This window comes from Lithobates pipiens, unplaced genomic scaffold (assembly GCF_037356315.1).
Source record: "Lithobates pipiens isolate NorthernLeopardFrog02 unplaced genomic scaffold, aLitPip1_a1.2 Scaffold_18, whole genome shotgun sequence".
Classification (NCBI taxonomy): domain Eukaryota; kingdom Metazoa; phylum Chordata; class Amphibia; order Anura; family Ranidae; genus Lithobates; species Lithobates pipiens.
Genome location: NW_027507758.1, coordinates 343130111 through 343142110, shown reverse-complemented (window position 1 = coordinate 343142110; position 12000 = coordinate 343130111). Strand labels below are relative to the sequence as shown.

Below are 12000 nucleotides of genomic sequence, written 5' to 3'. Positions count from 1 at the left end.
GGTCGGATGTCAGCGGACATGTCACCGCTGACATCCGACGCTCCATAGACCTCTATGGAGCACCCGTTCAGGTCCGCCTGAAAAACTGACAGGCGGGCCTGAACGGGACGTTAGTGTGAAAGGGGCCTAACACTTTGGGAGAGATTTACTAAAGCTGGTGCACACAGAATTGAGTGCAGCTCTGCATGTAAACCAATCAGCTTCCAGGTTTTATTGTCAAAGCCTAATCAAACAAGCTGAATTTAGAAGATGATAATTATGCTCAGCTGCACCAGATTCTGTGTACACCAGTTATAGTAAATCTCCCCCATTATCCTGGAGTAAATAGTCAGTTCAGTTGTTTTTGATTTTACTAAAGGCCCGTACACACGATCAGACTTTTTGACAAAGTCCGACAGTGTCGTCAGTACGTTGAAACGTCACTACGTTCGCGTTTGTTGCCTAAAAAGTCAGATCGTGTGTATGCAATACAAACTTGTGGACTACGCCCTTTGTACAAAAGTCCACGGGAAAGTTTGTACAAAGTCCGATCGTGTGTATGAGGCTTTATAGCACTTTCACACTGAGCAGCCCGGCTGTTCGTGTTGTGTTTTTGGACACTAGCGGGGTCGTTTTTACCCCCCAAAAAAGGGTAAAAACTTTTGTTTTGCAGTGCTTTCAATGCGCTTTGCAGACACTTTTGATGTGCTGCCCATTCATTGCAATGGGCAGTGCATTGTGGGATTCCCAAATATAGTGATCCCAACCTGCCCCAAAGATGCTGCTTGCAGGACTTTTCGTAACGTCCCACAAGCGCACCACCCCAGTGTGAAAAGACACACTGAAATGAATAGGAGGCGGTTTTTAGGCACTTAGCACAGGCTATTTCTAGCGCTAAAGCGTCTGAAAACCACCCCAATGTGAAAGGGGTCTAACTGCATACTTGTTCTAGGTCAGAGGGTCAGAATATAATGAATCCAAAGCCAGCCAGCCAGCTAGCTAGCTAGGTAACTATCATTTTTAAAAGGAAGTCACTAATATTCTGTCAGGATATGGTTTTTATATAACAAATAGACTGCATTAATACATTCAGATAAGCCAGTATGCAAAAGTAAAAAAAAAAAAGATTTTTTGCCATTCATTTTCATAATTTTTTGTGGAAAAAATACACTTTAATAATTTATAAAAAATAAACCAAACAGTAAAGTTAGTTCAATTCTTTTGTATATTGTGAAAGATGAGGTTACGCTGAGTAAATAGATACCTAACATGTCATGCTTTAAAATTGTGCATGCTCATGGAATGGGGACAAACTATGGTACTCCATAGGTGACGCTTTTAAAAAATGTTGCCCTTTAAGCCCGAGAGGCGGAAGTAACGCCAGGTGTCGTTCTGGTCCTCCAGTGGTATAGAGCCAAGGAAGGACCATCTTGACTTCACTTGACTTCCTGCCCAGCCACTGATTGGCCCGGAATGCTTCCGGGTTTACCGATGGGTCCAGTGTGCCCGGAATACATCAGCAGGGGGGACACCTCTTCTGCCACCTATGAAAGTGATCCAGCGGCAAATCCACCACTGGGAGCAATTTTATCGGAAAGCTGAACGCCTACTGTAAATAAAGATATTGGGGTTATGACAGCTAGCTATTGCCATAACAATGGTATTTAATGTCAAAGTAATGACGTATATTTATTTTCAGCATGTTTTCTGTAACGTATTCACAATCAATTAATGGTCAACTCCAACATGTACCCCTCATAGAAAAACCAATAGTAGAAATTGCAAAAGATCCCATCAGTCTGATGAGGATGATCACAACTTATTTTTAGCAAGAGGAGATCTACTAAAAGCTTGATATTCAAATGATATTGAGACAGAAAACGAATCTCCCTTTTCATCCAACAACCTAAGAGACTTGCACACTCAAATTTTAGAGATATGCATTTTTGTGTGCTATATAGACATCCACTACATCACTTTTATCTCAAGGGGACAAAAGCCGTTAGGCTGAAACATTCCAAATTCTGAGTCTGTGAAGCAAATACATGTTGACAAGGTTGACATAAAGTTTATATCTTTTTCTAAATCAAACAGGATATGTCCATCTAGCTGAAAGTAACTTGCATGTTTGGTTTAATTAGTGTAAAGGCATGGATATAGTACAGAAATGAATTGAGAAGACTTTTGAATGACTCAATACTTTTATACTGTGTAGCAACTATTTGCTTTGACTCATGTGACTGTAGCTGAACCACAACACAGATATAATGGGCCTCTATAAAATTAACATCTATGTCTGGAACGGTGTATTTTGTGTTGATTCTGCCTTTGAACTATGTATTTTGAGGAACTTGGATATTCAGTATTAAGGACAAAAATTACGCTAGTTATTTCTTTTTCTTTCCAGATCTCAGCACAACTACTTGAGAATCACCAGAATATTGAAAAGTCTTGGAGAACTTGGATATGAACATTTCAAGTCTCCCTTAGTAAAAGTTTTTCTACAGGAATCCATTGTTGAAAACACAATCCCAAATATGAAACAAAGTGCTCTGGAGTATTTTGTTTATACCATAAAGGTAAGGAGAGAGAGAAGACAACTTTTGCGGTACGCCTGTCTTTATTACCAGCCTCCTGAGCACTTTATCTGGGGACCCCCAACAAAACAGAAAGTTCAGCGATGCAAATCGGTTAAAAAGACCACAGCTTCAAATAGACTACTGAAAAAACATCCACAAAAATCTAAGGATGCTAAGACTGAGCAAGAGCCTGAAACGGCAAGAATTGATTCTCTTGAGGAAAAGTTACCAGGAAATGCTCAAGTAGAAGAGACCAAGCAGGAAACTGCAGAAGTTCATCCCTCAGATGAATCATTGGAGGACTTTAAGGACACAATGGCAACAGAGACTGACAGTGGCAAGATAGAAAAGTCTAAACTGAACGATTTGCCCACACACATAGATGACACAACAAGTTCTTCTCTTAAAGTAGATACATTCATGGAACAAAATACAGAAGATCTCAGCAATGAAAGCAATACAGACAGAATTTTAATAGTTGACACAATTGATGAAGGTAGTAAAGATTGCTTGTGCAGCTTGTCACCTGGCACTACTGCAAATGCTGAAAACATCACACCTTCAGAAAATAAACTTGAAAAGGAAAACAAAGCCAAATGAGAGAAACATAATATATAGGAATTTTAAAATTATTATATGAAATATTATGGGAAGAAAACTATATAAAACTTAGCACTGAAGCCTGAATAGGTTTTTCTATATTTTCTAACTTTAGATGATAGAAACTAGCAATTTATGAGTGACTTTATTATAAGAATGGAGAGTACACTTGAAGGTCACCTTGGTTCCTGTGATTTTTTTTTTTGTGGTTCATTATGTACATTTTATATACGGTATGTCAGTCTGCACAAAAGTGGTAAATATTAGAGAATGGGAGTATTAGGTATGCAGCATTGCCAGACAACTGAGGATCAGTGGTAGGTGTGCAACCATGAACTAGTTATCTAATATTTTTGTAACTGTAGCTACAAATGGCAGTTCACAGAAAACCTGTATTTATATCAGATCCAATTTTTCTTTTATCTCTGCTAACGTTCATATGGATATTTGTAGCAATGCTTGTTAACAGAGAGAGTTATCCAACTGATAGGGTTACTGCAATGAAAGTTGCACAATATCCTGAGTCTGCTGTAAAGAAAAGTCCAGAATTTTTTTTCCCAGTGCACACATTCCTATAAATAGCTGCAAAGTAAGTGGGTGCTGTAACACCTACCAGTTTAGAAGATAAGTCGCCAGCACATCAAGGATCTTCAAATTAACATCCAAACTGTTTATTACAAAGATGCTATAAAGAAAAGGTGCACATTCAAATTGAACCTGTGCCTAGATGTCCAGACTATGCACATTCTTTACATACTCACAATCACAGGCATTAAAATCAATTTAAAACAAGCCCCCAGTTACATCTGTAACTATAGAAACTGTGGAGAAATGCATCTTCAAACTTCACAACAGAGACAAATTAATTATAATTGCTTTCCCATCAATTACAGCTCATTACCACTTCTGGACCGCCCACCATGGATATACGTCACTACTTTGCCTTTAAGTTCCCGGGTTATGGCAGCAGATATCTGCCATGATTATGCTTAAACATAAAAGTGGTCTCAGGGATTCGCTGCAAGATCACTTTAATAGGCAGAGGGAGAGGTGCCCCCCTCTCGCCGTGTCCCGGTAGTCTCCGCTGCCTACCGTTGGAAATGATCTGATGGATGGTTGGGCAGGAAGTCGAGTGAAGGCAAGATGACCCCCCCCCACTCGACTCTATGCCCTTGGAGGACCAGAGCGACGTGAAACATCACTTCTGCCCTCCGGCCCTAAAGGGACCATTTTTTTTTTATTGCTTTGGAGTGTAAATGTGAGATCTGAGGTCTTTTTGACCCCAGATCTCACATAAAAAAGTCCCTGTCCTGCTTTTTTTCTATCAGGCTCCATGCACATTGAACAATCTGGCGTCAAAAAAGCTTTTTCTGGACGCCAGATTGCTGGCAGAAAACGCTGGTTGAAAAACATGCTTTTAATAGCGTTTATGGGCGTTTTCAATAAAAATACACAGAGGACACTCCAAGAATCCCACAGTACATTCCAAACTCCCACAATGCATTGAAAAAATCGAATCCCGAACACTAATTAACGCGTGTTTATGAGCGTTTCTAAGCGTTTATCGGCGTTTGTCGTTTTCTGGCGATGAAAAAGGGCACTTTGAACGTGAATTTCTGGCATTCAGAAAAAAGCCCATAAACTCCACTGCTCATTAAAGCTAAAAAACGTCCGTGTGTGCATGGACACATAGGCTAACATAGAGTGGAGTTTATGGGCTTTTAAAAAAAACGCCCAAACTCCAATAAACTGCAGTTTATGAGCTCCAGTGTGCATGGAGCCTCACAAGGAATGTTTACATTCCTTGCAATAGAAATAAAAGTGATTTCATTTTTTTTTAAAGGGACAGTGTAAAAATAAAAAATATAAAATAAATAAGAAACAAAATAAATAAAATTTAAAGCACCCCGTCCCTCGAATCGAACACACAGAAGTGAGCGCATACGCAAGTCGCGCCCACGTATGAAAACGGTGTTCAAACCACACATGTGAGGTATCACTGCAATCGCTAGAGCAAGTGCAATAATTCTAGCCCAAGACTTCCTCTGTAACTCTAAACTGGTAACCTGTAGAAAATGTTGCCTATGGAGATTTTTAAGTACCAAAGTTTGTCTCCATTCCATGAGCGTGTGCAATTTTGAAGCATGACATGTCAGGTATCAATTTACTCAACATATCATTATATTTCACATTATAGGAAAAAAATGGGCTAACTTTACTGTTTTCTTATTTTTTTATTCAAAAAAGTGTATTTTTCCCAAGAAATTGCGTTTGAAAGTCCGCTGCGCAAATACTGTGTGACATAAAATATTGCAACAACCGCCATTTTATTCTCCAGAGTCTTTGCTAAAAAATATATAATGTTTGGGGGTTCTAAGTAATTTTCTAGCAAAAAATACTTTTTTAAAAGTTGAATGAAATCTGACTAGGTCACTGGAGCATTTTGCTGTGGAAAGGGGGGAGTAGCCGGCTAAGGCTTTCAGCAGCTCGCTGAGAAGCTGAGCCCAGTGCCAGTAAAGGCATGTGGGTGGATCCTGACTTCATTGTCATGATCATGCCAGAGCCAGCCAGTTTCTGTTGTGATCTTTGAGGAATAATTAACTGACTGTATTTGTAGCTACAGAGGTCATTGAAGGCTTGTTTTATGGTATTTACTGCTATTTAAGAGTACAGTATGTAAATTAACATAGTTATCTCATCTCTTCCCCCTTTCTTTCCTCTGCATCAGGATCCCACCTATAACTGCATAATCCAGATCAGTAGAAATGTTACTTGTATTGGTACTGGTGTAGGGTATCTGAAGTTCTTATTAAAGCGTACACTAAGACCGCTTTCACACCACACCGCCCTTTGCGTCGGCGGCAAAACGCCGCTATTTTTAGCGGCGTTTTACCGGCGGATTTGCGGCGCATTTCGGCCGCTAGCGGGGCGCTTTTACCCCCCGCTAGCGGCCGCGAAAGGGTTAAAACCGCCGGCAATCCGCCACAATTTCAATGGGGAGCAGCGGTGGAGGAGCGGTAAACACACCGCTCCTTCACTGCTCCAAAGAAGCTGCTGGCAGGACTTTTTTCTGACGTCCTGCCAGCGCACCGCTGTAGTGTGAAAGCCCTCGGGCTTTCACACTACACACAATGGTGCAGCTTCTTTAGGGCGGATTGCTGGCGCTATTTCTAACGCTATAGCGCCTGCAAAACGCCCTGGTGTGAAAGGGGTGTAAACCTCAAGGATATTAACTTATAGTGGTGTTTGCATATGGCTAGCATCCTAAAGCACAGCTTTATAAATCTTTCTATCCATGAGATTATCATTTTGAGAAGACTGAAAAAGAAAAGAAAAATTGATACCAATGATAGGAACTTATCAAGGGATTTCCTTGTTTTTTACAGCTACTTTGTTATCAATACATTGTATCATTATTTTTTTGTTTTGTTTGTTATATCAATGGCTAGTCCAATACAAAACTCTAGTGCCACCAGTGTGCCACTATACTGTATGTAAGGTAGCATTAATAAGGCAAAAAAAAATACTTTCCTCTATCGTGAGGTTTATTATGTTAGCACTTGTTTATGTATTTTATTAAGTTAAAAGTTACAAAGTTAAGGTTAAATTGATTAAATAGATTTTTATTCACCAAACTTCATGTTGGATTTATGAGACTCCAACATGTTTCAGGGGCTTACCAGTTCTCCTTCTTCAGGAATTTTAGTTGCAGAATAAATCCCTAAAAAGCACACTGGACTGGGATGAATCTAATAACATTTAAGAAAGCTTGTTCAGGGTTTATCTGATTATATAGCTTGTTAGAAATTCACAATTTTACATATACAAATGTTTAAATTTAATAACTGTTACTTTTTTTTATTATTCATTAAATGTATAAATAAATTATATTTATGTTTCTTTTTACAAACATGTAGTATGCTCTACATTAGGTAAATATGCACTCCTCTTTAGAAACATGTATTTCATACTTAAAGAATAATTAGGCCTACATGCCACTACTTAAAGATGAGTCTACCAAAAGCTGCTGACACAATCCCATATGTGTATAAAACCATAAAACAAAAATGTGCAGCACTATATTTTACCCAAAACACAATATAATCCAAATATAAAGTACATATGTGCTGTGAAATTATTCCAAACAATATTCCAAAGAAGCAGAGAGGATCTGTAGCTGCCACGGTGTAGCCCTGGAAAGGCTAAAAAGTTTGAACTGACCCTACTTGGTTGTGGTGGTCGCATTACTTCAGATGAGAATACTCCTGGGGGAGGACAACTGCAGTGATTTATATCTGCGCCATATTTGAGCACTAAAGGAGTGGATTGAATTCAAGCACTATTGTGGCTTACACTAGTGTGGGACACTTTCTTGGATCAACTTTTTACTCTTTATTTATATATATAATAAATATATATATATATTTTTTTATTTTTTATTTTTTGCCATGGACACTATTTTTCACTTCCTAATGATTTTCATATCTTGCATTTATTATTGATTATTAGATATTGTTCTGTATTATTCTTTGGAATAATTTCACAGCACTTATGCACTTTATATTTGGACTATATTGTGTTTTAGGTTAATATAGCGATGCACATTTTTGTTTTATGTATTTCATACTTACTAGAAATATACAAATAAATGGATAAAGAATACGAAAAAAATCGATAAAGAAAAAGAGATATCTTTAAAACAATATTTAAACTATAGTTCAACACAACATCTTTAGTGTCTGCTCACAAAATGCAAAAAATAAAATAAATCAAAACACCATGATATTAATGAAAAATGTTTGCTTATTCAGAGCCCATTCACACATGTCCATTCTGGTGTGTTGCATCAATGCACAAGAAGTATATTACTGTATATGTTTCTGGGTGATGCTATATGCTTGCAGCATATTCAAATTAATGAGCTTTCAATGCAGCAGAACAGAAAAAAAGAATCAGACACTGCAATATTTTTTTCTCGTTCAAAATTTTTTATTTTATGTTAAAATAAATTACATGTACAGAATATAAGACAAATTATGTGATACCAGAAATAAAAAGTAGACATATCGAAGTACGGATGATACAAAGCAAAGAAGAATTTCAAGATATTCTCGTGAGAATGACAATAAATGGCCTTATATATTTTAGAATTTGAAAACATTCTGATACCTGAGTTTTAAACATTTTAATCACAAGAAAATATAAATATGTCTAAAAGAAAATATATGATTTAAAAGTTTTGACCATAACTTCTAAAGTATGTTTATAGTAAGTATTATATAGTAAGGGAAGAACATAAAAGGTATATAGGAGGGGGAGGGGAGGGAATAATTCTCCGGAGGAGGTTTTATATATCATCTAATGTTGTAATTCTATAAAAAATCTTAATCACCATAACAGTAAAACTCGGTTGTCAATATTATCTGAACAATATTTTTTTTTGCTAGACACAGCACACCACAATGTGTGGTAGTGTGTTGCTATGTGTTCTGCTGTGCTGCAAGGTGTGTGTTGGAGGTGCATTGGAGATCCATTATTAATTAATGGCATTACAACATTGTTGCTGAATTGCTGTGTGTTACATGTAGTAGTGAAATGTATGCCTGCATCATTTTATCACATTATACCCCAACTCAGTGCCTTGGTGCAAAGAGGCCCGATACAAAGCAACGCCTTTTTTATTTTCTTTGAATTGGGACTAGTGTGAACGAACTCCGAAACAGCCTAGTGGGCTATTGATCTGTACAAAAAGTCATTCTGTTTTTGTAAACTTGAATTTTAAAGTGGAAACTCATCTAAAAAAGGGAAGTTCCGCCAATCCTCCTCCTCCCCCGCCCCGTCCTACCGCATGTTTTGAAAAAACAAATTGGTGCGGGTATCTATTTTGTACCCACTCCCACTTTTGCTGTTCTGGTCTAGGCAAGCAGAATAGAGCCAATTAGAAGTCAGCTGTGAGCCAGTAGGAAGTCACAGCTGGCTTCCCAAAAGAAGATGGTGGTGCTGGGGACCCAAAGACCGGTGAAGAACCCGCCCAAATGATGACAGGGCTGGATCCCTGGACTGGTAAGTATATGTTTGTGAAAATTCAGCAGCTACAGTATTTGTAGCTGCTGAATTTTATTTTTTGTACAAATGCCGGAAGTTCCTCTATAATTATTGTGTTCCTTTTAAAATGTTAAATAAGTCTAGGTATTCTATAACAGCAAATTGTGTGATGCCCCACTGAATGCATATTTTAAATAAGTTATATCTGACACCAAAGTTATTCTTGTTTTAATTTGGAAAAGGAGGCGATTGTCCAAAACACAAGAGAATACAGATTTGACTTACAACAGTGTGACATGACACACTGTGACAACAGAAAGAACTTTTATGGATAACTTTTGTTGGCACAAATGTAGATTATGCTGTCTGAAATTCTGACCAGGCTCTTTCTTTTGCAACGAAGAGGTAGTTCACAGCCAACAGGTACCTGTACAATATTCCCTGAGTAGTGGGTGTTCATGTCTAAAGAGGGGTTAAGAAATGCTTGGACTATTTGTAAATGAACAGTCTCTTCTTCCTATGTATAATAAATCTAAATAAGCAAATACACAATTTGTTAATTGCACAAGTGGCCCGGTATTTAGCTGCAAACTAGAATGCTCTGTTTGGAGCTGCATAATGCTTGACACTTACGCTTAAGTAGTCAACTGTGTAAAGTGCAAGCATGATGCTGAGATCCAATCAAAATTCAACTTTCACATACTGTATATGACTCTTAGTAAATCTGGTAGCTTTGAGCTTTTGCACAAAACACAATTTCTGTTTGCACTTCCTGATTGAGTAAGCGATCTCAGGGTGGCTACCAGAAGTGGTGGACTGTAGTATGTAATGTTTGGAGTATCAATCTTTATTGCAGTGTTAAAAGTAGCAAATATGGTTTGCATTTACATGTGTACCACAGCAGAGGTATGTCATTGTCGGTACTTGGGTTATTGGATCATATGTAATTTACAAATGTATGGTCTGTGTAAGAGTCCATTGCTGTACATGGACATTTTACTACAATTTGTATGTGGTAGAACTGGATTTCTACAAGACACCTTTTATAAAGAACACCATCATTTAAAGAAAAACAATAGTTTGTGTTGCTTATCCTGTATTTTTAATATTATGTAAACAAGGGTGTATATTTAAAGTTGGTTTTGTGTAAGATTTTTTTTTTTTACCAGCTATATTTAGGAGATCTTTGTATAGAATAAGGTTTATGAGGCATACAGTTATCACTTGTGCTGACAATTGTATTCTCAAATGTCATGCTGTATATTCAGAAACCATATATATATATATATACTGTATAAGATTGATGATGTCTTTATTCCTGTCCCTTTTTTGTTTTTCAATAAAATATTTTTACAGAGATCTTTGCACAGAGTATTCATAATGTCAACCATTTTTATGGTCCTAACAGTCTCGATATGTAGACAAACAAACGTGTCTTAAGAAAAGGAAAATTATGGGTTTTGGTCAACTGACTTTATTTTGGTTTTGTATTAAAAATATAAGGTCAGTTTTTTTTTTCTCCAAAGCGGTTATTCTTTATGCCTTGTACACACAATACAATACACAATATCAGATGAATGATTATCCGTTTTTTTTTTTTGCATGCGATCTCATATCAAAAGCAGATAGGTCACTAAAGTTAAGAAAATTCTCGTAAGACAGAATACAACTTTGGAAGTGATTATATTGTATTGTATATTAATGTATCCTTTTGTTTCCATGCACACATGGTCTGGGCCACTTGATTTTTTTTTTTTTTTTGTACAAATACCATACTAATGCACAAAAATCAGCATTTCAGTTATCTTAGGAGAAACATTTTTTGCATGAACTGCCGTGATCAGCTCTTGAAAGTTGTGTATTAACGATCAGATTATCCGACGATTGATCCAAATGTGTTTTTTTTCATCCAAGGAGAACTTTATATAAACCTTTAACCACTTTAAATGAACAGTCCACCTAAGGCCATGCTTTACAAAATGGGGGGTATGGCAGATGCACAAACACGACATAGCTAGCAGTACCCATTATTTCAGACACATACTGTATGTATTAGTATTATTATGACTATATTTCAGTAGGTAAAGATTTTTTTCTAGAGGTGGAGAGGTCCAGGATGGCACGCTTGCAAGAGATTCACCTGGAGTTAGGTAGTAGTGTACAGTGACTGAATTCTTTGAACTACCAGCATCCTGCAGGCTGTCAAATGGAACCAGTATGTGCTAGAATGACATCTGACTAATGATTTTGTGCATGTTGTACACAAAATCATTCATTGCTAACATAAAAGGTAGGGTAGAAGGTAAATAATATCACTGTTATTTTTATACAGTTAAAGACAGAAAAAAAAAATATATATATATATATATATATATATATATATATATATATATATATATATATATATATATATATATAAATTTTTGGTTTTCAACATTTGGTACTCATGCATGGTAGTAACTTGGCTCAGTGTAGTTTCATTAGATAGGTACTGTAAAGGGTTGCCTGCCTTTGCTGTTTGACATTTGCTGGATTTTCAAATTGATTTTAATTTTCATTATTGGCCATATTGTAGCAGATCAATATCCATTAGAGTTCATTAGATTAGCATATATCAAATGCCTAAATATGGAATTTCTGTGTACACGCTTGATTGTTTTACTTTAATGCATTCAAATGAATGCCTTGTTATAGCCAAATTACTAAAACATACTAGACCTAGTAAATTATATTAGAAGGATGCCAGTGCTGGAGGGAAGGGGCAGAAGGACTCCTACCCTTTCCCTCAAGGGGCAAA

General features: G+C 37.0%; 1 protein-coding gene across 3 annotated transcripts in view; it reads left to right on the top strand.

The window, feature by feature from the left end:
- OGFRL1 (opioid growth factor receptor like 1) overlaps positions 1-10562 on the top strand; it is a 61668-nt gene extending 51106 nt beyond the window's left edge. For 2 of the 3 annotated variants that reach the window (XM_077487400.1, XM_077487399.1), the window contains exon 7: positions 2387-10562. In XM_077487400.1, the coding sequence (XP_077343526.1) occupies positions 2387-3158 (772 nt within the window). In that variant the 3' untranslated portion in view covers positions 3159-10562. The remainder of the gene's footprint in view (positions 1-2386) is intronic. The other variant, XR_013276768.1, reaches the window with a different exon arrangement.
- The last annotated feature ends 1438 nt before the right edge of the window (positions 10563-12000 follow it).